The following is a 27,028-nucleotide window of genomic DNA, read 5'->3' as shown; positions in this document are numbered from 1 at the left end:
ATGGGAAGGGGCGGGGCTTCGGAGCCCCAGAAACACATGACACAGATCTGCTGGAACAAAGGACGACCAAAAGGTTTTGGCCTCAACAAGTTTTTGGCGGCTTAACGTACAGGTTAGCATCCGTCGGGCTGGAGTGTTGGTATCTCACATAGTTGCTACGTTTGAACGTCGTTATGATCATCAATCGTCGTCGTATTTTTTAGTCTTTTTTTTTTTTTGGAACTCCACAGAAAAAAAATTTTGTATCTCTTTTTCGTAAATGAATACTACATGCTTGAAACACGGCAGAGTTTACGTTGCGTCGGCTGCGGCGCACCGGACAAGGAGAGAGACAGGGTGCACGGGCGAACGGAGAGGAAGAGAGAGAGAGATCTGACAAGAGGTGAGAGATCGGAGACGTGGAGCGCTCACAGAGGAGGGAGAGCTGGGTTTGACACTGTCTCTGTGAGCCGGCAGTATATTGATTTGACAGAGGGATGTCAAGTCGCCAAATTCAAACGGGTGGACAAAAAAAATGTTGATACTTTCTAAAGGCGAAGGCTTCCACCTCAAGCTCACCTCAGAATGAAGTACGGACCATGACACAAATACTGACAGTGGCACTTTCCTACAGTATTTACGATATTAAATAGCCTGTCATGTGCAGACGCATAAATCACTGTTGGATCGACATTTGGAACACGGTTGTTGGCACAGTATGTGTTGAGATCTGAGGTGTAATAAAGCCTCGCCTTAAATCCACATCATGGTTTTGAGAAAAATAAGTCAAAGCATTGCTGAACGGTGTGAACAGAACCATGATGTCACCTTGTCGTCTTATTTCGCCTGCTTCTGATTAGATTGAAATTGACATGAATGGCCACCTGACAATACTGAAGTGTTGAATGAGTAACCCTCTGCTACGTTTCCATATACTGCCCTTTCTCGCTCCCTCTTTCTCTCGTCTCTTTCCTTCTCAAAGTGCATCTCTCTGTGTGTCACGGTGGCGCTCCCTCAGACGTAGTACTCTTTGTCTTTGTTCTTCTTGTTCTTGGTGACCGTCTTGGCAGTGCTGGGCTGTTTCTCCTTCACCAGGGCCCCGTTGCTCTGCGTGGCCGAGTTACTGATGTAGTTGCGGCTCTGGTCCACCTGGTAGGAGCCCTCGTCGCGGTTGCGGTACTTGTACATGGCGTAGAGCAGGATGAGGATGCAGAGGGCGGCGGCCGCCACGATGCCGACCACCATCCCTGTGGTGCTGCTGGACTGCTGCACCTCCACGGCGCCCGGGAGCCCTCTGTCAGGAGACGTGGGGTCTGGAGTGGGAACATGGGGGAAATTTGGGGGGTAGGTTATTCCCGGGACTCTGCGGTGGCCCGGGTCTGAAGACGGGTGGGCCGGTGGCAGCAGCACCTGGTCCCGGGTGTTCATTTTGCCTGCAGGGATTTTGTTGTTGCTACTGCTGCTGCCGCCGGCGGCCGGCTTGATGTGCGGGCTGAGCTGGTCGGGGTTGGCTGTGGGGGTGGAGGACAGAGGTGGGCGGTGGGAGTTGGGGGAGCGGGAGAAGTGGCGGTCTCGGGGGTTCTGGACACTGCCCTCGACAGCTGGGGGAGGAGGGAGGACAGTCCTGTCGGTGACCAAGTGGGAGTTTTTGTAATAGTCCTCGTCATCCGACTCTGTCATCTCCCCCGAGCCGTACGCCGACACCTCGATGGGTTCCTCGCAGTCCTCCTGGTCCAAGAGGCAGGGGGGCCGGCCGTTTGGGAAGGGGGGGGACTCTTTGGTGGTTTCGAGCAGGGTCAGGAAGGGGCGGTAGGTGGTGGGGGGTGGGGGGATTACTGGGTAGTGGGTGGCGATGGATGGGGGGTCTAGGGAGTCCACTGTTATTATGGGCAACACTAATTCACCTCCTAGGACAAGAAAGAGACAACGGAAAACAGAGTGTTAGAGACCGCCGGAGAGAGAGACCACCTCCAGATGAACAGAAGAAAAACAGCTCAAATGAATACAGCAACACCAGTATTAGAACAACACTACAACTTTACATGAGGTTAGTTATACAAGTTTAGTTAGTCTGGTCTATTTAAAAAGTTAATATGCTGACTAGCTCTGAACTGAAATAAAATACAAGCTAAGACAATACTCTATCCTGCACCTGTTCTGACCTGTCTCCCTGTGCTGCATAGACCTACATGCTATATCACTAAGACAAGATAAAAGTAGACTACAAATTACACTGAACAACTTAACATCTATTGTAATACAGCCTATGCTTCACTGCTAACTTTCTCACCTGGCTACACTCACGCTCAGATGTTTCTGCTGTGATTGGTTGAATAAGATAGCAAAACCACGAGGTTCAGGTCACTTACATCAACAAATTGGCCGCATGATTTTTGCATGAAAAAAAAATTACAAAAAGAAAGCTGTGTAAGATTGTTCTCGTATAGTGATAAACAACTCACCCCTCCCACCTCCCGCCCCAACGTATTACCTCTTTTCCTCTTTCGCTTTTTTTTGTGTGTGTGGGGGGCGTGGGGGGGAGGGGGGGGTGTATAATCATAATAATCATGATGTTAAGATGTTAAGAAACTTGAATTATTCAGCGTGTTCATGAAGGATGGGCTCAATCCCATTTCCCCCCCCTTGGGCATGGTGGTTTCTATGGCTCATTTCTAATTAGCTTAATCTGTATGCAAACCCTCAGGAGCTGCTGCAGGAGGCTGAATGTCTCTGAGTACACACTACAGTACACTGCATTACACACCTCACCTGAGGCCCACCTCCCTCCCAAACACCCCACATAAACATGACATCCTTCCTAAACAGACAACGACAGGTGTCAATTAAATAATCGTCTTAATGAGCCAGAATTTGTTGTCGAGCCTCGGTTATCCGATTTCAGCCCACTTCACCCGAATTAAATAAAGATTACTGGGTGGATAACAATATCATTTGTAAACATTCAATCAGGAAAAATCCTTTCTATCACAGGCCCAACTGGAGTTAAGGGTTAAACATATTGGGAGTTTGTTAACAAAACATGGCAGAATATCACTTTATACACTACATTTTACTTTCAGAACATTTTTTCTCTTAGGTCTGATAAATGTGTTGTTAAGGTCACAGTCAAGGAAACATTTGTTAAACATGGCAGAGGGAGGGGGGATTAGATTATGGCACATTTTGGGGGGAGAAACAGGATAAGGTAACAGCAAAACATGACCAGAAATATGCCAACATCATCAGCATAGAATCATGACTCGGGCTCTTTGTTCAGTTGATGAGGTGAATCAGTGACTCAGAGGGAGAGGGGTTGGATCAGGCATTTCAGGGGGAGGGGATTAGCAAAGGGGAATGTTGGGATTGGAACCATTCCCCCTGTATTCAGCTCAGCAGCGCTCAAGCCCCCCAAACAGCCATACATTTTCACTCAAAGAAAGGCTTTGTTACAAACATTGAGTTAACAAAGCCACTGTACATATTAGCATATAACAACACACTTGAGAGAAATGGGCCTTGAAATAAAGCAAAATGTGAAAAGGCTGAAACGGTTAGAAGAAAAAAGACACAAACAAATGCAGTAATTCTTCAACCCTTCTTTTCTAACTTCAGGCTAGTTTCCATGGCAATGCTCAAGTTATTCCTCTCCATTATATTTCCTTTCTTTCTGTGTCGGAGGGCTGTTTCACCTTGAAGGCTGAGAGGACAGCAGAGCGCGGTGTCACATTCGGAGAACAAAGAGACGCACCGAGGAGGATTTCACAACTTTAGAGCATTTTCTAAGAAATTTGCGGCTTTGTGAAATGACTTGTCAAAGTCACAGGAGACCTAAAAAAAAAAATCTGTTTTGGGGACCTCAGAGATACCGGGTGTAAGTTTGACTGGGGGTGATCGACGAGATGGCGGTGTTGCTATCTTTACTTTGCCATCTCTCTGTGTGGCAGAGATGCTGCAAGTGCAATTTCAAGCTTTATACCGGCAGCCTACCAATTATCGAGGAGTTGCCTCCGCTCACTGTGTGGCCCACTTACAGTACATGTAGCGGACATTGCAAATGAATGGTTGTGTTATTGTAAACGACGTGTAATCCTCGCAGAATCAGGAACACTGCTTAACCCGTGTGTTTTCTGTCAACCTCAGACGCCCATGGAATAGTCTGTTCTCACCTCCATGTCGTCCGTGCAGCCGCTCGGCCATTGGTCCTAAGTTTCAAACTATGCTGCTCTTTGTGGACGTAGTTATGGAGTAAAGGTGGTCAGGTGACCTAGTTTAAAGAGTGAGTCTATGTACGGAGGTCGGGTGGGTGAAGGGGTCAAGAACATAGGACCTTCACTCAAGAGGCTGCTGTTTGTGTCCTAAAGTAAAAACCAAAAGCCAGCACAGACTTATTTTAAGTTAATTAACTTCTTATACTCATACTTCACTATGTGACACACTTGCTTATTTTATTAATCCAATGCATAATGCCTTCCTGTGAGTTTATTTTGAAAAGACGCTGAAGGAAACGGACGAGTGCGTCATAGTTTAGAGTGCAGGGACACAGCATGAGTGAGAAGGTTTAGCCTATAACAGTGCGTAAAAATAATGATGTAGATATTCTGGAGGCAAACGTAGACAATGTCGAAGTCTTTAACAGTAAAGGATTGCTACGATACATCACCCGCATCGCTCTGGTGTGCTCTCAGCATAGTGGAGCCAAAGCCTGATGGCCGTCATCCGCTATGACCGGCAGGCCGGTGGACAACAGATGAACCTCAGCCCTCATACACAGTGAGCCACATCTCAACAGTCATCAAGTGAACCCTCGTTTCATTCCCTCTTGCGTGACCCACGTCTACTGCACCCATAGTTTAAACCAATCTACAGCTTCTATTGGCTCTCCACGACTGCACTCTCTTTTCTCTGTATGCAGTTCTGGTGGCTCAGTTAACACCCGCAGGCAGCTTGCTGACAGGCCCAGGAAAAAAATAAATTAAAAAACCATGTCGCAGATGAGACATAGATGTGCTCTCCTGCTGAAAGCTGCCAAGAACCACATATATATATATGAAACCAACCCAAGTGAACTTCAGATATGTAAGTATTGTATTTCACTTAAATGTTTGAACCAAAACCAGGCCTGACATAAACGGCGCTGAAAAAAAGACATATAGCGTGATTCCAGTGTGTGGGTGCCTCCGTCTTTAATATTGTGTCACTGTAATATAAGCATTAAAGCAAGCCAGACTCAAAAGATATTCAGCCTGATTGATTGAGTTTGACTCCATTGATTTGAACAGCGGAGGCCACGGAACCACGTTTAGCCCACATGATGACATTTCTTCTTTATCTTTACCCACACGCCACTCCACGGCGCTGCCAGTATGAGTCATCCCCCCCCTCTATTTACTCAAAAGGAGAAGAGGACTGGTGGATAATGATGAATCTATGTCGGTCTCCTGACAAACATTGTTATTCTGCCGCTCACGACCATTTGAAATATTTAGACCAAAAAGCTGCTTGGAGTTTGCGCATTCTATAATTCAGCTTTCATTAGACTGCAGATGGAAAATCCAACAGCGTGTCCGAGCATAATATATTTTCCCTTGCTTGCTTTTAAATCAGGCCACAATAGTGGCCCTACAATTTGTACAAGGGAGAAAAAACCCTATTTCTTCATACATGCATCCATTAACTATTTACAAATGCTGCTGTTGCTCTCAGCCAAAGTGATTTATTTTGACACAGAGGGACGGTGCCCTGCCCATATCGCGTCTCACTGAGTCACATGTTGGCAAAGTCAGAGTAACCTCCCTACGGCTCATCAGCACCTGGATCGACTCCATAAACCTGCTGCATTTGTTTTCCTGGCCAGCGCGGTGTTTCCCACTCGCTGTGTACACATCTCCCCCATACGTAGACATATTCCCAGCTACTACTTCACCACCTCCCTGCTTTGGCATTGGGCCGGTGTCAGTATACGGTATATACTATATAGTCTGTGTATTTTTCTCTGACCATGGTGCTGCAAATCTGTAGGGTTTATTTGTAAAAACATATGTCCTGTTATGGGACTTATTGTGTAATATCAGATGAATCCTGTTTTTTTATGGTGCACTCAATGGATTATCAATTCAAATGCAAGCGTAGCCACCCAGCTAAACACTGTTAGCACTGTACGTTAGCACCGTTAGCTGGAAGCCGCCAGCTAATAATCGCCATTTTTGAATTCCGCAGAGAAAACCTGTTATTTTTTCCAAAATAGTTAATTTAAAAAAAAAAGTAAATTACATGATATGAATTATCAATAAAAGTTATAGAAAACATTATGGTACATTTATGTTTTAGACCATTCGTATACTCCTTGTAATAATCCGTCTCCTTTGTCTTTTTATATTGTGTTGTGTTTCTTTCAACTTGTTTTGTGTGTCTCATTTAGAGCACTTATAATTTATTCTAACTTAATACAATCAGTTGTCCTCGTTATTATCCACACATTTCAGACATTGTTTGCTATTTTCTGCAAACTTTGTAATTTCTATTTAATTTTTCATTTCTACTGGGGGTTTGTGATCAATAAGGGTGGGCCGATATTTCTAATTTAATTGAATATTGTTGAATAACAACATTGTATATTAAGTATTTTAACTAATCATGAATTGACATATGTTTATTTATTGTGAAAAGGCCTTTACAGACACAACTCTATCCAACTAATTTTAGCAGAGCGCAGAAAAATTGTCCCACATGTTTGACATCACCTGATCGGCCTTCACAAGGACCTGTGGAACCCGTTAGATAAACCTGGGGCTGTTTACTCGTGAAAATGGCTATCTAAGGAAGATCGATAAAGCATCACACTGACACCCAAACCCATCGACCAGTGTGGGTTTGATCCCATGCGCTCTGAGTCACGCTGGGTGAGTGGGCCCGGCGCCTGGGTCATCCCTCATCCCTCATCCAATCTCTCGGTTTCACTCCTCGACCTAAAAAAGAACACTCGCAGGTTGCCTCTATAGCTTGTCGCCTGATGAATTATTGAGGAGCTCCTCAAAGCCCTGATCTTGTCGGAGTAAAACCGATATAGCGCCTCCAACATCCTGGGACTGATAAGTAGCTCGGAGGTATGCGAGAGAGAGAGAGAGAGAGAGAGAGGGAGAGGGAAAGTGAGGTCGTGCCGAGGTAGAGAAGAGTGAGATAAAATGAGAGATTTAATGAGCTTGTTGTTGGAGAAAGAGATGTCGTGTAACATTCTCTAATTGTACGTTACTGTGAACAGAATTACTGTCCGCAGATGACTTTTCATGTATGTGACAGTTCATACAAACATAAGAATGTGTTTTTGAGTGAGTCTTCTTCCCGCTACATGTCTCATCCTTGTCCTCACTTCCTAGGTCGTGTCACTCTGGTGACTGCGGCTCATAAACAACACTGGAGGATCCAAACCAGAGCTTTAATTGGCTCATGTAATTAAGGCTCCCTAACAAAGTCAGAGTTTAATTAGCCTGGTGGGGAAAGGCAGGAATCGTTCTTGGGAAATTCTCTCCGCTCGCTCAATTTCGCATCCTCTCCCTCGCCTTCCTCTTCTTCCTTTCCTCCTTTCCTCCTCTCCCAATCTCTCGCTTCTGCTTCGAGTGTGAAGGAACGTGACACAAATCTGGATAAGGATCAGCCCTCCCAGCTCATCTCTTCCTCAGGTCCTTTCCTTCCCTTCCTGCTCTGTCTGTTTTGCATCCTCTCTGGCTGCCCCGCCACCACCGGCGTCTGAGGGTCATCATTTAGCAGCGGGCCATTAGAGAGAACTCCCGGCTTGAATAAGAAAACAAGCCCCCCTGAATGCGCTATAGTACTATGGCTGCTGTAAATACAGCTGGAAAGCACATGGAGCTCCAGCGGCTTCCTCTGCTGTCGGAAGGAGTTTATTGATCCCCATGAATTCACAGCAGTCATATCTCGCGCGGCTTAATAGAAAATCCACCGCTGTGTTTAACATTTTTTCTCCTCCCTGAAGGCCGTTCAATAAGACGGAGCCGCATTCTCGCATGGAATTGAAAACACTGGTCCTGTCACACTATGACTACAGGCCCGCGTGAGCGGAGCCGTGATGGAGAGGGGACATGTTCCCTCGGACATTGTTGATTCTTCATCCCCTTGTCGTCAGTTTTTTTTCCTCTCTCGCAGAGGCTTATCCGACCCCGCTGGCTCTCGTGGCATCTGGAAGGTGTGATACGGAGCACATGCGTGTGTGCGAGCGCACGCACGCACGCACGTTTGTTGTTTCTCAGGAGAGACGGATGGAGAGAGAAAACTTTACACCCACAGAGTGAGAGAGACAAGTGTCTGTCTGGTAAGGTGAGCATGTCTGCACTGTTTGTGTGGGCATGTGTGAGAGAGAGAGAGAGAGATAGAGAGAGAGAGAGAGAGAGAGAGAATGTTGCGTTTCCCCTTATGGGAGATTAAGCCTGGCCATAGCATCCAGAGAAAAACTCTCATTTCTGCTTCCGATAAGAAGGGAATTGAGTCTCTATTTCAGTCCCCACCACCTACAGAGGAAACCGCAGGAGAATGCTACACTCCAGTTTCTCTACAGAGGTTTAGATCCGTTTCTCCTCGCACGAACATACCGATTGCTATAATCTCCTGCCGTTTACAGTCCAACATATATTCTTTTGGAACTACTAATCCCCTTTGCCGAAAAAAAAAAATAACTTCAGAAAAGTGAGGTGCTTTTCACAAACAAAGACATTATGGTGACTCTTCTTTTATCAGCTGCGACAGTGCCGCTGGTATTGTTTTCACCTTGTGAGAAACCGGGGGCGTCGCTCATAAAACAGGGCGTAGGATCCACACAAAATTTTGGCGTACGTAGAAATTAGGAAAAGTACGTACGGCCAAAAATATTCAGATTCATAAAACCTGCCAGTGAGCGATTTCCTTTTAGAAATCCCAAATTGACTTGGACAAAATGTGTGCGCGTGGCTCAGGCTCATGGCACGCCCTTCACACGCCCACATTCAGACCCAAATGATCAATGCAAAGCATGACCATTAATAGTTCTGCATAATAATGCTGATTAATGGCTCTTTTCAACCACAAATAGGAAGACCAAGAAAGGGAAGGTGGTGAAGACGTGTGGCGCACCGCAGAGACTCCAGAGCTTGGATACCTGCATGAGAGAGCTGTTTTCAGGTGTTCTATATTTACCGTATCTGTCCCCATAGAAGTTGTGTTCACTGCAGTAGTGTTACCCACACAAACTACATAAACACTAACACTGTTCTTGGTAATATGCACAGTATACAAAGTTATGAAAACTATTGACTCTCTGTTCTGCAATTCCTCAATGCTTTTTGATATCTTGGGTTTCTGCAACCGATTTTCAACAGCAGGGTTTCCATACTGGACTGATTTGTGCGTACGCAGCGGTTATTAAAAAGACACGGGACGCTTATACGTCTGTCTCTGGACAGTTTGTCACAGCGATAGCATCGCGACCGTGCTTAATTACACAGGCTTCTGTAATGGGAAGGATTGGATTTTCCAACTTTAAACCTCGAGTGAAGATAGGAGAAGCAGTACGGATATTATGTTTAATGAGGCCCCTTTATGTTGTATAATTCATGATGGATCCATTTTCAATTGTTATTTACATTCTTTTCCATTTTGTGAAAGCCTGAAATGAGCCCATTATAAACTATTCATGCTCACGTTTTCTTTTTTTCTTGTTCCAAGCATTGGTCTGGAGACCTCCAGGGAGCCGATGTGTAAGCGGTGCATATATGTTTTGCAAAGTGATAATGTGTTCAGTTTAAGCATGATTTTTAGAGCGCGAGCCAAGTGGGATATGATTGAAGACAAGGCACCATTAAAAAGCTATTTGCCAAGTTATAATCCTGTTTCCAACCGCTAACTGCTCCGTTATCTCTCGTGACTTGTCAAATTTATGTCAAACAATCATTTAAAACATTTTCAATGCAAAACCTCTCACTTCTATCTTGCATCTAATAATAAACAGCAGCATACTTCACTGCGTGTGACTCATTGTTATCTGCCCTGCGATCTATAATATGCAAATCAAGTGTGCATTTCTGAACTTAATTTTTAAAAGATTGCTTTTGCCCCAGGTGTTATTAATGAGGTTCCAGAAGAACACTTTCTACTGTTAGAATCCCAAGAAGTTGGCACTGTAAGAGCATGCATACTGGCACTCACAGGTTTCATTGAGGCAATTGTTGTTTTCATCCCACCCACACCAGTCGTTTAAATATGTAATGCCATTCAACAACAGAAATCTTGTCAGACACGATCTTTCAGGATAAAATGTCATTAAATGTGGATCTGCATATTCTATTTTGCCTGCTAAATTCCTGTTATTCGTTTGAGTCACACTGCTTCGCTGTACGCGGGTTCTTGGCAGCTTTTAAGAATCGGCAACCTAATAGAGCTAAGAACCGCAGAGACGGGGAGTAACACACACGCCCTTTAACTTCTGCCTCCTGTCACGGGGTCAGAACATTGCTTGATCTGCTGTTCACACCAACAGTGCCTCAGCCACCGGGGCTGCAGCTACAGAACAAGCTGCGTTCCCCGACGTCGGCACTGTCCTGCCTCGTTAGAAATCGGGGCAGGAGATTGGTGCACCGGCTGGGCAAACGCCAGATACAGCCCCTCGGCCCACGGCGCTGCCAACTGCCTGCTGCTTTGAAAACCACTAAGAAAAGCGAGATGGAGGGTTTCACATCTGGCCAATCAGAGCTGCATACAGAGGGCGTGGCAGTCACAAAGAGTTGTGTAAACGTGGAGTAAAGGAGGTCGCAGTAGTCGAGGTGAAGCTACCTTTGTTTTTCTAGGCTTCACTTTGTTTCTGGACACCGAGTACTATGAAGACAAAACTCCCTGAGTTGACTCACCATTTCCAGGCTCACACTCCTCCAAATCTTCGTCATCGCTTGGACACTCAGCTGATGCTACCAAGAGGTCATCCGCATTCTGGAGGAACCGAGACAGAAAGCAGAGAAGATAGAGTCAGGACACATTTAACACAGAACGTCCAGGATGGTTCGGACCCTCTGGCCGCACGGACACCTACTTACACACAAGCCAGTGCACCCAGGAGAGGCACACTTTCAAAAAGCTGGAGGTTCAAATCTAAAGATCTTTTGTTGAGCAGGTTTCTTCAATCTAATTTTATTTTGTATAAAGTATATCGCCGTATGCATACAATCTGACTAAAAAAAAGTGAACTTTTCATGCATATCAGAACGCTGCAACTTCATTTATCTCAGTCTCTGTAACATCCAACATCAATCTCAGCCACCGCCTGCCACCAATCTTTGGATGTAAACTATCATTCAAAATCAATAGTGTTTTTGAGAATTGTGACAGTATCACAAAACCTAATATTATGTATTCATATTTTCTTAAACCCCTAGTATGTATTTACTTATTTATGCAAGCAGATGTGAAGTCGAAGGGGAAACAAGCTCTTTCTGATGAAACACCAACAAAAGAGGTGTTTTTAAACAGGAATCTGTCGTTGTCGGCCCAGTTCGTCCTGCCGACTGCACGACTCACACAGTCACCGGTCTAGAAGTGGCTCCAAACTCCAGCTTGACCTGGTCACAACTTTTCTCACCAGTTTGCAAGTTGAATCCACGAATCGAAGAGCGACCACAAACACCTGGGAGTCCTTCAGACTTGAGAATGCAGCGGCGAGAATGTAGCTCGTGATGTTAGTTTTAAAACACCCTGACACCAAATTTGGGTCAGAGCGAGACCAGTGATGAATCCAACTGTTTCACGGAAACCCACAGTATGGCGGGGTGAAGGGGAGAGAAAAAGCAGGCCCCACACACACATCAAAAGGTAGATCTCTTATTCTAAGCATCAAAGCACATTATTCGACGATGATCAAAGCTGCAGCGCGCCGGGTAGCTCAGAGCTTTTGGAGAAATTGAAATTTGGGTTTCCGCTCACTTGCTTTCCGCCACCCTGGCCCATCTCCGTTGTGTCTTGGCAGGTGCTGGGGATGTTCATTAGAGCGCCATAGTTCCTGTTGGCTTTGCTCATCGCTGTATTCATAATGCTATTACTATGTTTGCTCTAGCACAAAATTACCCCACAGGCTTTATAGGATGGATTATTAACTACCCAAAGGACTGCATATATATATATATATATATATTCTATATATATATATATATATATATATATGTGTGTGTGCGTGTGTGTGTGTGTCTGTCTTCCTTATGTGACAATGGGACTGTGACTAATAGAACTGGTGCAGGATCTAGAAATTATATATATATATATATATATATATATATATATATATATATATATATATATATATATATATTGTTATAATACTGGTCTGACCTGTAACTGCAAATTAAAATTAATACATTTTCTTCTAAGACATTGCCGAGTGGCCCCTCAAGTTATTCTACAGTACACTAAGATTTATTTATATGATTTCACAACTTGGCAATATACAGCTCAAATAACTAATATTGAATTATCCATTTCCTCCCTGGAATATATAGTGTTTAAAAAATATATAAATTCTAAAGACTGCAAAAAGTTTGAAGATTACCTTTCAATATAAGGTGGATCGGTACTAAATAATAAGGTAAAATAATGACAGAAAAAAGAAAGACGGTCTGAGTTTCACCAACTCCTGAGAAGCCACTTTAACAGCGACAATGTAAAGCAGCGCCTAAATAAAGGCGCTTGTGGGATTTAAAGTGTTAAATCTCAATCTCAATTTCTTCCAGACCTCTGGATCGTTTCCCTCCACGGATTTAATTAGGTCTTGTTTTTTTCTCACTGATGCATGTTTCTTCAATTAAAAAACAATAGAGCTCAGTTGAGCTTCTACCCTGAAGCTTTATAACACTTCTACATATAGGAGTGTTGAGTAAATGTGTAAAGACCTCAGATTTGAACATTTAATCAGTTAGAATTCAACCACTTCTGAAACTAACAATGCACATAGTAAAACAAACGCGGCGTTGAAGATATTTTCATTTACCTCTTTGTTTTTGTTTTTTGAGTACCTTTAATGGAAAATTACCATTTACAATGCTGTGTTCTTAGCTCAACACTTTGTTCATTTACTGAAAAGATGAAAAAAATAGTATCTTTCCAACCCTCTTGGTGTTAAAGTAGATAAGCATAAGTAGATAAGTGAAAACTTGTTTTCTCTCCTGTGTTCATGACTTAACAGGTGATAAGGTTTTGCTGAACTCTTTCAAAGTTCCTTAAAATGTTTTTCATCTGTAAAACAGGCGAGAGAAAAAATGTTCCCAAGTTTTTTTTTTCCACCTGCGAAACTTGCTTCTCCTTGTTTGTTCGGCTACAATACACACCACCGCTCAAACACACATTATTCATCTATTTATCTTAAACTGCTATCGCTGCCATGAACATAAATACAAAACGACAACCCTCACTGTGCACCGCAGGCATTTTCCCCAACACAGACATACCAGGTGTTTAGAAGAGCGAATATCAAAGAATGTATACACTGTCTGCTGCCTAACAGCTGTTGAAAATCAATGTAATTGTCAACATTCCATGATATCTTGCTTAATTTTACTTGACTGCAACTGTGTAGTTCTAGAAAACCAGTTATTGTTTCCCTTTTTATCTTCTCTCTTTGTCGAGGGGCAGCAGATGCAATTGCCAGGCCTTCAACACTGCCTCGCCATTAACAACAACTTCCTGAATAAAAATGACTCAGTCACACAGAATGATATAAATGATCAGGATTGCTTTATGCCCCAATGATGCTTTTGTGTTATTGTGCGCACAGCAAAACATCTTTGGTCATTAAAGAATGTGGATGAGTGACTCATTGGTAATGTCTCCTCATTCTCAAGCACATACCTTTAATGCCATTTTGGGCCATTGTGACGATTACACTATGCTCCGCTAGGTACATAATAATAATAAAGCTGAAGATGTTACAATTTGTGTACACTAGCTGAAAAATAGATTCTTAGCAATAAAAAGCACTCTAAAGGTGGGACTCTGCTTTTTTATGACCCGACATAAACATCAGTCGGTGAACGCAGCACACATTAAGGCTGGTAACAACAGCGGAGCAGACAACACTCAAAGAGTCCTTTGCTATCCTAAAATGGTTGCGGATAATTTATCAAACAAGGCTGTCTCTAGCTGCCAATTTCCCATCACAGACCGCTGCTACAAAAGCTTGTTATATGCTGAACATGGAAGAATATTTCCGCCAAGATGTCTGCAGGCCAGAGATACGATATTGTTCTGAGTGGATGGCTCCATGTGACATCTTGGAGTCAGGTTCCATTGATCTCATGTGAAGAGAGAAGATGCAGAAACACTAAACCATTCATCTAACTTTTTGAAAACCCACCTATTTTTAGGTCTCTGCTTGAAAATTGCATACCCAAACTAAAAAGGGTGTATCTCTGCAACCACTAGGGCTAATTTTGGTGTTATAATAAAATATGTTGTTCATATGTGTAAATATCAGTCTATATGTTACTGGTTAAGAGTAAATGAAGAGGACACACAGCAAAAATGAAAAGGTTTCAGGTCCGCCTCGAAAAAAAGCACTTTCAGGATAATTATTTACATTGGAGCACATTTGCGCAAATCTGTGACATTTTAATTTTTTCATGTACCAAACCATATATTTCACTTGTATATTACTTATGGTGTTCAATACATCCAAATACATCAGTTTTTTTTTTTTTCATAAAACAAGCTATGATTTACAGTTTTATATAACAATCGCTCTATTTACCCCCTTAATTCGTTTTGAATTGGCTAAATAAGTCATGCCAACTGGGCGTGCAGGAGACGGCGTCGTCTGTGAAGGAGCTTTGACCTTTGAGTCCAGAAAGTATCACTCACTTGTAATTACATGGCAGCCTTAGCCACGACTGAAAGAACGGGCTGAGGACCACTTTGATGTTTTTTTGTCAGCCGTCATCAGAGAGCACTGCTTTGATGAGGCTTCGCTAACTTTTGAAGAAGGAAAACAACGAATGAGCAGGATTTATTGCAAAACCAACATTCTCATTTTCTTAGAACGTGGAGGTTGCAGCACTCGTACCATCACCTTGACTTCCTTCTAATTGGCACTGCTGCGATAATTCAAAATGAGGACTTGCAAAGGAAGGATTCTGTCAAGGTTTGAGATGATGATCAAGAGACGAAGAGTGAGTCGGTCTAAATATATTCTGAATCTGCTGAGCGCAGATGTCAGGGACGAGCATGAGTGGCTTGCAGACTGGTCTCAGATAAGCTTCCGTGGACATGAATAGCGCTAATGACAACTACTGAGTGAGGGAAATGTGCCGGTGACTGGCTGCTTGCCTTTGTATTTCGTTTTGGTTGGACAGTTGAAGTTTAAAGGCTTTTATATATGTTGGCACAGTACAAAGTTATGCAACATCATAGAAATAGCTGACATAATGTACATATGGCGTGGACGTGGAGGAGAGCTTGCATCTTTTCCAGTTATCTTATTTGCATAACTTACTTTAAAATGCTGTGCACAAGGTCTTTTTGCACAGAGCACAGCTTGTAGATAATGATTCTGGTCGTGAACGAGAGCACCCCCCCCATTGGACCACATGGAGCCTGTTATTACTGTAGGTCTTTTCTTATGAGAGTAGTGGGTCTGGACGTATGTGGGCAACTGCACTTCCCTACTGTTTGCTAATTGTTACTTACCATGATGGCGGCGGCTACCTTTAGCACAAGGGGATAATCGTCAGACCATAAATCATAGCCTTTGGCATGCGTGTGAAGGAAAGTGATAAATATAAGTTCATGGCACCCAGAGTTGTTGTGCTGCTGCAGGATTTCCTTTTCATCATGTTTCTCCCTATCCTCCAGCCTTTGTTGATCTGCCTGGATGTGCTGTCATTTCCAGCAGCCTACCACGTTTAGTCATCCATATCTTCTCAGAGCAAGTCAAAATTACAGTGTTGATTGGTCTAATAGCGCTCGCCACACAAATCTGTTCTGTGACTCCCTCTCAGGCTGTCTGAACAACTCAATGAGGCTAAAAAGGCTTGCACAAAACACCACACTGAGGACCAGAGGTGTCAAGCAACGAAGTACGCCATGAGCTCCGTGAGCTCGTCTTTTCCTGCTGTTGCGTTTCTCAAAATAAAAAAACAGATCTAAGCTCAATATTAAGCATGAATTGAGAGAGGTCGTATCAAATCTACAACCCCGTTTATAACATACGTGTCGAGGAAAGCAGCTCACTGCAGCCACTAATACTGATACAATGTGATGGCTCACATATCTGCACTCATTCTGTTTTGTTTGGCAAAAAAAATTAAAAGCTTATTGTTTTCCATAATGAGCTATTTAGTAGTAACTAAATATGAGTTATTTTTTGCACAGTTAGAACTTACACAAAACATTGTCTGATGGGGCAATCTGATTTATTTGAAAGTGATTGAAATTGTCTTTATTCTGTTATTTATAAAAGCACAGATGAGTCACACAATTATGTTATTTACAGAAAAAGTTTGAGAACCACAGCTTTAAGTGTTTGTGTCGGAGTCGCCGCCGCCGCCTATTTTGCACTATTACAATACTTATAGGCAACTAGTTACCATGTCTTCCGCTCCATGAAACGCATGTTAATGCTCAGTAGTACACATATGGTACTTTAATGTATTTGCATTGTAATAAAATGTGATCATTTTAAATGGGCATACAGTATATGCAGCTGAAACGGGTAGCCTAGTGCATCCCACATTTTTCAACATAACATTTTAAAACATTATAGTCATTATGGCCTATATAAAAATGATTGTTTTGGGGGGAGGTGGGGTAGTGCACTATAGGCCCCTGAGACGCGGCTTAAGAGTTTGTCCTTAATGGGGAAAAAAATCCCCTTACATTACTTTTACTTTTATACTTTTAAGTAGTTTTTAAACCAGTACTTTTACACTTTTACTTAAGTAAAAAGCTTGAGTTGATACTTCAACTTTTACAGAAGTATTTTTAAAACCTAGTATCTATACTTCTACTGTATTCTGAGTAATGAATGTGAATACTTTTGACACCTCTGCTGAGAACGCAACCGCTTGACCTGGCAGCAGACGTAGGATTTTTTGGGAAATGTTTAGCACTTTGGCACTTTCTGAGAGAACTGAGATTTTGGAGGAACTTTAGAAAGCCAATGAAAAAGTAACTGCACCAAAATCTCTCCCCGGCTCAATGGTGACAGCCTTCCTTCAGCTATGGTTGCTCACCTGTGTGACACTGTCCCTCATGGTGGGCGAGCGCTGTTTGCGGGTGGTGGTTGTGGCCATGGTGGTGGTTGTCTCCATGATTGTGGTGGACATATCAGCCAGCGGGGTGGTGGAGGTGGTGTCGGTAGTGAGCACCGAAGGCACGTCACCCACCAGCCGCAGGTTGCCCTGGGACTGGACGTTGGGGTCGCCCTCGGCCGCCAGTTTGAGCACCTGCAGGCCGTTGTAGTACAGGCCTGAGATCTGGCCCTGGAAGTGACGTCCCTTCTCTCCACCGCCACCGATTTTGATGAACGCCTGGCTGTTGAAGATGGTCAACTGACGACCTGATATGTGAGAGAAAAGGAAGACGAAGAAATGGCGAAGAAGAGTGAGGAGGTAAGGACAGAAACCATAGGAAGAGGGGAAAGCAAAAGAGAGAAAGGGCAAAGAATACTATCAGTCATCAGCCATGGTCACTGGGTTAGCTCCCACATGGAACACAGATTAACACACAGGCACAGAGACGGAGAGACAGAGGAGACAGAGGGACTGTTTCAATCACATGGGATTTCCTGGGCAACACTTTAGGTAGATTGGACCCTGGTTTGCTGGCGGTACAGCCTTTATGGGGCTGGGTACGTGCCACTTTCTCCGACAAAGGTAGCCTGAATCTGGCAGTCAAATAAATTGCAGGGGCAGTTGCGTTTTGACCTTGAGACTGGAGGTTCATAGCGAAAAGCATCTAATTTGCCCTGAGATGGAATATATTAGAACAATGCTGGGTCTGTGTCATTGACCTCCAGTGCACCTGAGCTGCACAATGATAAAGTACCTTTGCCAGCGGAAAAAAAACTGTCGCCCACTCTGCTATCCAGAGGACGAAAATAAAATCCTCATTGTGAGGAAATGTTTAATTCAGCAGGGGCTCTCCCTCTCTGTGGTCATTACCATTCATCTGGATTGATAGATAGATGACGGTAGGATAAGGCCGACCATTTAACCAGGGTCCAATACTAATGTGTTACCAAGACTTGTGGTGACGGGGTGGAGTGCATGGGGAAGGTCTAACAGGTGTAGTTTTTCTGCCCGCATTTTCTCCAGCTGATGGTTTTATTCATACTTTTTCCTGTCCGTACTTGCATCCCAGGGGACATCCCACCACGCCACTTGGTATGATGCAAACTTTGACCCCTATTATAAGTCATGGATATGAGGGAAGGTGGAGAGTAATGGGAGGTGGATTGTGGGATATTGTTGGAAGATTGTGGGTTGAAAGCAGAACTGATGAGGTAATTTCTTAGAGGAGAGCTTTTATGGATAAATCAATCGGTGAAAGGAAAGAGTGTGATTGTTTGTGAAAGGGATACTACACTAATGTGTGCATCTGAGAGCAAAATATAGACTTTCTTGGGATTGCGTGGTCCAGAGCTCTGAAACAAGAGAACCCTCTGGCAGCCTTGTCTCCTAAAAATGACGCTCCCACACAATGGAACGTCATTGTCAATTACATTTTGAGGGAACATATTTTCTTCCGGATTATTTATGTACTTGATTCATGACAAATATGTTTAATCAAAGTCTATGAAGGTCGGAGGTCGGGGTGGATTAATGTTTCAAATATAAAACTTTCACCCAGGAGGCTGCTGTTCGTGTCCTATGTGAAACCCAAAATAACATTTAATTTAACCCCCAAAAATATATTTTTTCTAATCTTGACCAAGTATTATTATGTTTTGCCTCAAGCTTAACGTGATGGGGAATGCACTTTCTAAATGGCAAAAATGCCACCAGCAGTTCAAACATGAAACACATCTGTATTGTTTTTAAACGTGTTTACAGACACTTTTACTCTTACAATGCCTGATGGAAGTGTGTTTGTGTGTTAGCAGATTTGTTGCTTTTTACCCAGATATAAAAGACTACGGCTGCTCCTGACTAGGCATGTCCGCACATTTGCACCTGATGCACACGTCTTTTCTTGAAATTGGTATAATTGGGTTTAATGACAACGAATGAATCCGTTGGAAATCTTTTAAATGTTGCTATTGTTCATCAACATGAAGACACTACAGGCCTGGGTCCTATTTGTTTTCAATTTAGAGAGCTGAAAGGGAACTTTCTCACTGTAATTATGATTTACTATAGGTCTATATGGGATCCCTCATTCTGACATATGTGTAACACCCAGGTGGGTGAGACTATCAGACAAATAATGTCTATTAATGCATGTGTGTGTGTCGGCGTAAAACCACATTTACAATATGTGTATCTACACATTTTGCACCTAAGTGCTGGAGAGATGCACCTACTCCACTGAGATGGGCCATTACATATGTCATCCCATTATCAGATCATTAGGCCCGTCAGGGGACCGCTACCGTTCCCTAACTTCATAATGATGAGACTTAATGTCTGGCATATGCACCGTTGACATTAATGGCTGGACTCTCACTCTATTATCTCATCACTAAGCATGTTTGGTGTTGGAGTGGTAATGCAAATAAAAGGAATGGGAGCGGTCAGGTGGGACAGATTGTCAAATTGTGGACATCAGCGAGGAGAATACAGGAGAATAACCATGCTTGTGTACATACACAGAGAACCTTGAAACATCACACCTCAAACTGCACATTAACAGGCTCAGTCCACCACACGGTTCCCCCTGTATCAATCTTCTACTGTCCTTGACCAAAGGACACATTCATCCACAGCCCAGAGGGTCTCTCATTTTAAGCAGCCCCACACGGCCCCCGCTCTCCAGTAAAGGGTCATGGAACACTTCATCATCCATATTCCAGAACGCTTCCAGTCTTCTTGTTTTTATCAAACACCTCATGTTTCTTCCTCATGTTGTGAGCAGCAACTCCTAGTCAGAAGATGATCTGTTCAGACAGACAGTTTACTCGCGAGGAGTTATTGGTGTCACAGTTACACTCGGAGCCAGTGACACAGGCATAAGTAAGCCATATTGAGAAGCGGCTTATGATTATGATGCAGAGTAGCGAGTGTGAGTTATACCTCCCAAAGTCGGTGCACATGCAAGTGTCTAAGAATCCGTTGGGTGACCTATATAATTCTGTGTTACTTCAGCATGTGACGATGCGACAAAGTGCAGGGAGACGAGCCTCGAGCGCAGGGGACAGCCATTTGTGCGTTCATCCCATTTGAGACAGAGCGAAAGGTGCCCTCTAGGCTAGATGAAGGGAAATCAGCGTTTGTTTTTTGGGAGGCTGTCTGGTCGAGACGAGACTCTAACAGGGCCTGATGAAGTTATTGTTTCAGGGTCTGCCGGGTCAAATCAAAAGTGACATGTGGTTTTAGAGGCAATTTGGGTGGCGGGCAGGAGCGGGTTGAGAGTGGAGGAGGGAAAAAAAAGAAGCCTCTGCATGACAAGCAATCACAGCGCTTAATGTGACAGAGCTGGATGTGGTGCTGCAGCAGAGGAGAGGGTGTGCGCGAGTATATAATAACTTATGAAATATGTCAGTGAAATGACCTTTATGTTTGTGATAGTTGGCCTCTTCAAGCAGTGTGTATTTGCCCAACTTTTAGTTACATATGCCTTTTACTCTGCGTGTTTGCATGTGTGTTTCGACAGCTCACTGTGTGTGTGTGTGTGTGTGTGTGTGTGTGTGTGTGTGTGTGTGTGTGAGTGTGTGTGTGTGTGTGGTAGACAGCACAGATCACAGGGTTTGCATATTGATGAGGGTCTATTGTACCAGTTTTTAGGGATTGGATGGCTGCTGCCTCACATCTCTTCCCAGGGTTCTTAAGGTGACAGGCAAGAAATGGGCAGAGGCTCAGGATGGGGTGATTAAAAGATATTAATGTCTTTGTGTATGAGACAGATGAGGATGAATAATACAATGTAACAATTGCAGGGCTGTTCTGCATATTCAAACAAGACTTAGCCGTGCTAGCTGCTCTGAGAGGCTATACATGACAATGCTAACAGGCTGATGATTAGCAGTTAAAATGTTTGCGATGTTCACAATCTTAGTTCCGTGTTAACATTAGCATTAACACAAAGTATAGCTGATTCTGCACGTATTTTGGTCATAAAACAAAGCATTGGTATTAAATGTTGACCCGATTATAGTGCTAAATGAAAAGTCAGAGGATGATCAAAGTCTTGACAATTCATCCTGACTGACACATCCGCACAAAATTCTATTGCTATTAATCTAATAGTTGTTATGGTAACTTGGTTTGGACCAAAAATGGTGGCTGGACTGACAATACCATCCACTAACATGGCTTTCCCCACTACGGGGCTAATAAAAGGAATATCTAATCTAATGGCGAAAGAGACCCTGTAAAGCCGTAAAGCCATGGACTGCTGGTAACAGAGGCTCAGACTAAACAGAATACATACATCCAGTTTAAAAATCAGTTTTAGCACTGATAGAGCCCTCAAAAAGTCTGCACACTAATTTGTCCTCTTATACAGTTTTTTTGCAAACAACTGCTAGCAAGCATTAGCTAGCTGGCTACATGGAAGGGTACATGTGTTCATTCCTTGTTACCAGGGATGACGCCTCATCAGCAAACACAAACCCAGAGCTCGGATCAGTGTCGGTTTTCAGTCTCTCTTTGCTGGATGCAACCGAAAAGACAGCGACAGCTGCCCGATGGTGCACGTATACTGTAACTATTCTGTAGCGATTATGGCTCGAGACAGCTAATGTAGTCAGCTGTCCTCCTACAAACTCAGTAGTCCTTATTTCATTTAAATCCATGTAGTGTCCTCTCATAAAATCCATAGGGGAATATAGCATTCACTAAGTAGCACACAGTGGCCCTCACATTTGTCACAACAAAGCGTAGTAAAAATAGCTCTGAAGGGATATGCATAGCAATGTGCTGGAGACTGAGAGCAAAGCAACATAAAGAAGTGGAGGGGCAGCCTGCGGAGGACTGAGCAGTCGAACATAGATTGTACTTCTAGGCATGTGAATCCTCCTTGACAGCAGCTTTCTAAATCTTTGCTCCTGTCCTACAGCCGGGGATAACACTATCCTGGCTAGGAGCTGTACTCTCACTGCTGCCCAAATAGGGCATCTGGGTTGAGGAAGGTGGGCACGACTAATTCTGAAGGCAATACCATCCACGATCACACCCGCCTTCCGTTGGATCGCCCAGGGGGGCTTAGTGGCTGATAGCCCAGGGGGCGTTACAGCTGAAGCGAGAAGCCCTCTGATAAACAGTAAATCATCACTATTAAAGAAACTGATATGTAACATGTAATTGACTTTCTTTTGGTACTGGCCATAGGGCAGCTCCTGAGTTGTCTAATGCCTGAGAGAGAGAGGCTCTACAGAAAGAAGAGGTTGGACAGGGATTGAGAGAATGGGGACATGAGAGATGACAAGAGCAAGGGAGGATGACAGACGAGTAGGACAGAGAAAGGGCGAGCCTGCATGAGGATAGAATGTCAAAGAGACAGAGCGAGGGCATGGGGGGAGGGGCGGAAGGAGCGCTTGACGGGCTTGATGAAAAAGAACAAAAGGAACCATGCAGTTGGAGACTGTGGCTGGGGAAGACAGACATACAGTAACACATGGGAGTAAGATGGTAAGAAAGAAGTAGGAGGAAGTACAGTGAGTTAGTGAGAACAATGGCAAAACAAAGCACAACGAGGGAGAGGATATTGAATGCCAGCTTCCCCACTCTGCTTTTCAAGTGGAGCTCTGGTTACCTGTGTGGCTGTGTACCTGAGGCCATAGCTTCCTGTATCCGTGTTGTTTGACTAGGTGTTCATGGATGAAGGGAGGATAGGGTTGACAATTTAACTAGGGTCCAATACTAATGCGTTATCAGGCGGTCGTCCTATAGATGCCTGTATTTTTTTCAGCCGATGGTTTTATCTGTACCTACTCTTCCCCATATTTGCATTCTACCTCATCCTACCAGACCCCATTGATTGTGTCTGGTTTCACTGAAATTTGGTGTTTTGTCTGAAATACAGCTAAAGTTTCTGTAAAAAGGCATCGCTTCCTGTGTGCCTAAGTATTTTCCGAACTTACATTAACGTTATCTGTTTGTCTGAGCACTTTATCTTATACTTAATTTAATACCCATTGCACTGTTGTTGTCGTTGATTGTTGTTTGTCTCGTCTAATGTCTAATGTATGCACCTTCCGCCTAGAAAAATTCCTCGTTTGTGTAAACATTCCTGGCAAATAAATGGTTTCTGATTCTGATCTTAATGAACGACCACCGAGCTAAAAGGTTTTATCAGGTTGGTACAGGTTGCATTGCTTTTGTCTGATGTCCGTTACAAACACTTCTTCAGCCAAATGTAAACTGGAGAGTAGGAAGGTAGAGCAACTTTTCGGTGAACCATCCTTCTCAACTTTATTTCTGAACATAGAGAGAAGTGGCTGGTCTCCGATGAGTTGTGCTGGGTAATTACTAGCTGAGCCGAGCCAAGCTAGGGGAGTGGGCTGGGCTTGGGCCACGCTTGGCGTACTAATGCACATATTTCTTGTCAGAGGCTGTGGAATAATGGCTGTATATGTCTGCTACAACCCCCAGAATGTAGGTGGGGAGTACAGGAGGGGGTGGCGGCGTTTAGCCCCTCCCCTGGCTGTGAGTAGCTAACCCGGAGGCCGAGGGAGATTGAAAGGGGTGGGGGTATGGAGGATGATCTAAGCGTACCCATCCTCGGTGGAGGGGATATGAAAAGGACTGCAGCCGGAGAGAGCGGCATCTCTCTCCCTCCACCGTCATCATTACGCCTCTCTCATCCTCCCTCTACTCCTGTTATCTCACAAAGAGGAGGGATGCCATATGGTTGTAAGGAGCTTCTATCCGAAATGTTTTCTCTTAGCTGAGTCGCAGGGTGGGAGGGATGGCCCAGAATTCACCTCAGTCAATACACGCCTTTGTGATGTGCTGAGCAGAAAGTTGGACCGCTCGCATGCACAATCTTTATGGGTTTGTGCTCACAAATCCTTCATGTGCCTGCAGAATTTCTAGTATCCCTATCAACAAAAAAGAACCCCCCCTTATTTCCATTTTCTTCTCCAAGGAAAGAAAAAGAAGCAGGAGGGAGAAAGACTGGAGCACAATGGGGCTGGGATGCTGACAGAGTCGATTATGAAGTGTTCCCAAGTTATCTCCTCGGCACAAGGCTCTCTTTGGTAATTAAGAGCGTTTTGCTTTTTTATCCTCAGAAGTTGGGCTGGTTTGGGTAGAACACTATGAATTAATTGTGTTTGACAATGGAGATGAGGGGCCAAATGTGGCATGAAACTAGACTGAAAGCCTTGTTAAGCAGCATGGAGCCCCGAGGTCCTTGAAGGTAGCTGAGGGCGCCGAGATTGTGGCGGTGACTCTACAGGGCTCTGGAGACAGTAGACCGGATTAAATCAGACGTGGCTCTATCTCTGATGCTATATCTGTACATAGATCTTAAGGCTGTGATACTGTCGAGGAAAAGACACAGAGAGAGATGGCGCGGCGGTTAGCTGGGGAGAGTCTTCTCTCTTTCTATTCCCTCCTACTGTGCTGTGTTTATGCCATTTCATGGTGGGGCACCATGAAATAACAGCAAAGTGTCCCTTCTTTTAGCCACTTTTCCACTCATGAGCAAGCATGTTAAAATTCATACAATTTCCGCCAACTTCCCTCAAATATGGCCATACAGTGCAGGGAGATCAAATGAGAACAGGATAGTAGCTCAGCAGGGCACAAAGCTCACCATGGGGCTGAAAGACAGACTCAGACGGATTTACACTCTGTTGACTGCAGCCTGATATGAGAGAATCCCTGAAATGAAGCCGGGATCATCATGAATAGTTGATCTGGACCAACGCCTGGCCCAGAGATGTTGATTTGGGCTCTGGCCCCCACACCATGTGGTAGGACTTGATTGCCTTTGATTAGCGAATGGGGAGCTCACACCAGACTAAAAAGCCCTGAACATTAAACATGGTTCTCCAGCTTTGCTCTAGCTTTTAGGCCACAGAGACACGGTGTGGTAGTATTCCTCCCTGCACTCATGTAGCTCGATTCAGCACTTGATCGCCATGTTGTCTGGGAGCTCCAGAGGGATACTACCCTGGAAGAAGACATAAAGCTCCAATTCTTCGAGGAGCTTTATTCGCTTCCTTGCTCATCTGCTAAAGGGAACAGCTGAAGGGAGTTGATTCTTACTGGTTATTTGTAATCTTTGTAAGCTCCCTGATGAGATCAGGAAACAGCAACACATTATTATTGCCTCTAGAGAAATGCTCGTCGGGTTTTTGGAGAGGGATGGCGTTAACGGTCGAGGAAAAAACAAGAGGAAGAACAAAGCAGAAGGGAGGGGCAGGAGCAGAGCAGAAAACCTGGAATGACAGATCCCTCACAAGCCGAGAGAAAGGCGCAGGGAAAAGAGGATGCATCTCAGTAAGTTTTGGCATGGATAGAGCTGTTGAAAACTTTTGGCACCGTGACTTTTCCCCTCCATTGGGTCCCCGTAATGACTGCCGTTTTGGATTTAGTCAGCGGCCAAAGTTGGCCAGAAATGCCTGCTCGGATCTGCCTCACGCGCGGTAGCGGCGATGGGAGACTGAGCCTCGGAATGAGATGCAGTGGCACAGCACGGCGCCACAGCACAGCCCTCCTCTAGGACACATTGACTTCCATTACATCCCAGTGGAACTAAAACACCGATTTGTGAGAGCCATTGTGAGTGATTAGTGCTCATGTTTTCTTCTGAGAGACGTGGGGTTTTTCCTATGCTCGTTGAATTTTACAGAATTGATGAAGCATTTAACACTTGGAGAGGAGACCCGTGGGGCTGATTGTTTTGTGCACTCTGGTCAAGATCCTTCGAGGTGATCATGTAATAAAGTCACCACATGTTGGAGACCAAAAACCTGGTGTTGGTAACACAGCCTGGACTATTACTGGACATCTATTACAGGATGAATGGTGCAGGCTGTTTACCACACGCAGTCGGTAACTCTCATTCAGACATTCACACAGCCTGCAGCCTGCATAGCACATGACATATAGCACAATACACACAAAACACGTTCCTTAGCAGTGAAAACAATAAATGTTAAAGGGACCTCAATTTCAAAACACATTTCGTTGAAATGACCGAGAGCATTTTTTTAATTTGGTGTTCAGTTACTTCATTTTAACCCTCTGAGTTTTGCATCACAGGAAGGTGGAGACAAGGGGAGCAAGATGCCAGCAGAAGATTGGTTTCTTTTAGTAGAAGTTAGAACTTAGTTAGCTTTTTTTATTTGTTTTTTTGGGTCCCAAGTGATCGCCGCAACCTGTCCAAGTTCTTCCAAATACTGACATCCAGGTCCAATTGCGTTCAAATGTTAAACATAATTTATAACATTGTTATAACTGAGGGCTCTCTGAATTTGTCACCAGCAGGGCAAAGCTGGAAAGGGTCTCGAATGGTTTCCAATTTGCAGCGGAGGGTGGGGGAGTCGTGAGAGGAGCCCTCAGCGGTTAGTGTGGGTGGAGTTTGATTTGCTGTTCGGTGGTTAGATTCTGCTTAGACGTTTCTTAGCTTTATGTTCTAGCCGCTTCCTCATCAAAGCAACGCATTTAACCCTCTGAGCTCGGAAATGTCCCCTAATCCCCCATCATTATTCTAGACTAACATGTCTTATCTGCAAACATAAATCAAAAATATAAAAAACACTTTGCCTCTTCAGTCCATGACGTGTGTCTGTGACATTTCTTTAACGAATCCAATCAAATTAACAAATAAGTGAGAAAAAAAATCTGAGCGCTTCCTGATCAAAGACCTCACTTGAGGCTTGATGGAGATTATTTGTTTATTTCCTCTTGCTACTTTCTTAATG

General features: G+C 44.0%; 1 protein-coding gene across 6 annotated transcripts in view; it reads right to left on the bottom strand.

Moving 5' to 3' along the window:
• Positions 1 to 993: 993 nt before the first annotated feature.
• nrxn2b (neurexin 2b) overlaps positions 994 to 27,028 on the bottom strand; it is a gene marked incomplete at both ends in the record, with an annotated part of 555,176 nt that continues 529,141 nt past the window's right edge. For all 6 annotated transcript variants that reach the window (XM_079216104.1, XM_079216103.1, XM_079216106.1 and 3 more), the window contains 3 exons: positions 994 to 1,886; positions 10,869 to 10,947; positions 17,226 to 17,551. In XM_079216104.1, the coding sequence (XP_079072230.1) occupies positions 994 to 1,886; positions 10,869 to 10,947; positions 17,226 to 17,551 (1,298 nt within the window). The remainder of the gene's footprint in view (positions 1,887 to 10,868; positions 10,948 to 17,225; positions 17,552 to 27,028) is intronic.

Source organism: Taurulus bubalis (genome assembly GCF_910589615.1).
Source record: "Taurulus bubalis genome assembly, chromosome: 3".
NCBI classification, from domain to species: Eukaryota; Metazoa; Chordata; class Actinopteri; order Perciformes; family Cottidae; genus Taurulus; species Taurulus bubalis.
The sequence above is the reverse complement of the archived record's forward strand: the minus strand, read 5'-3'. Positions and strand labels throughout refer to the sequence as shown.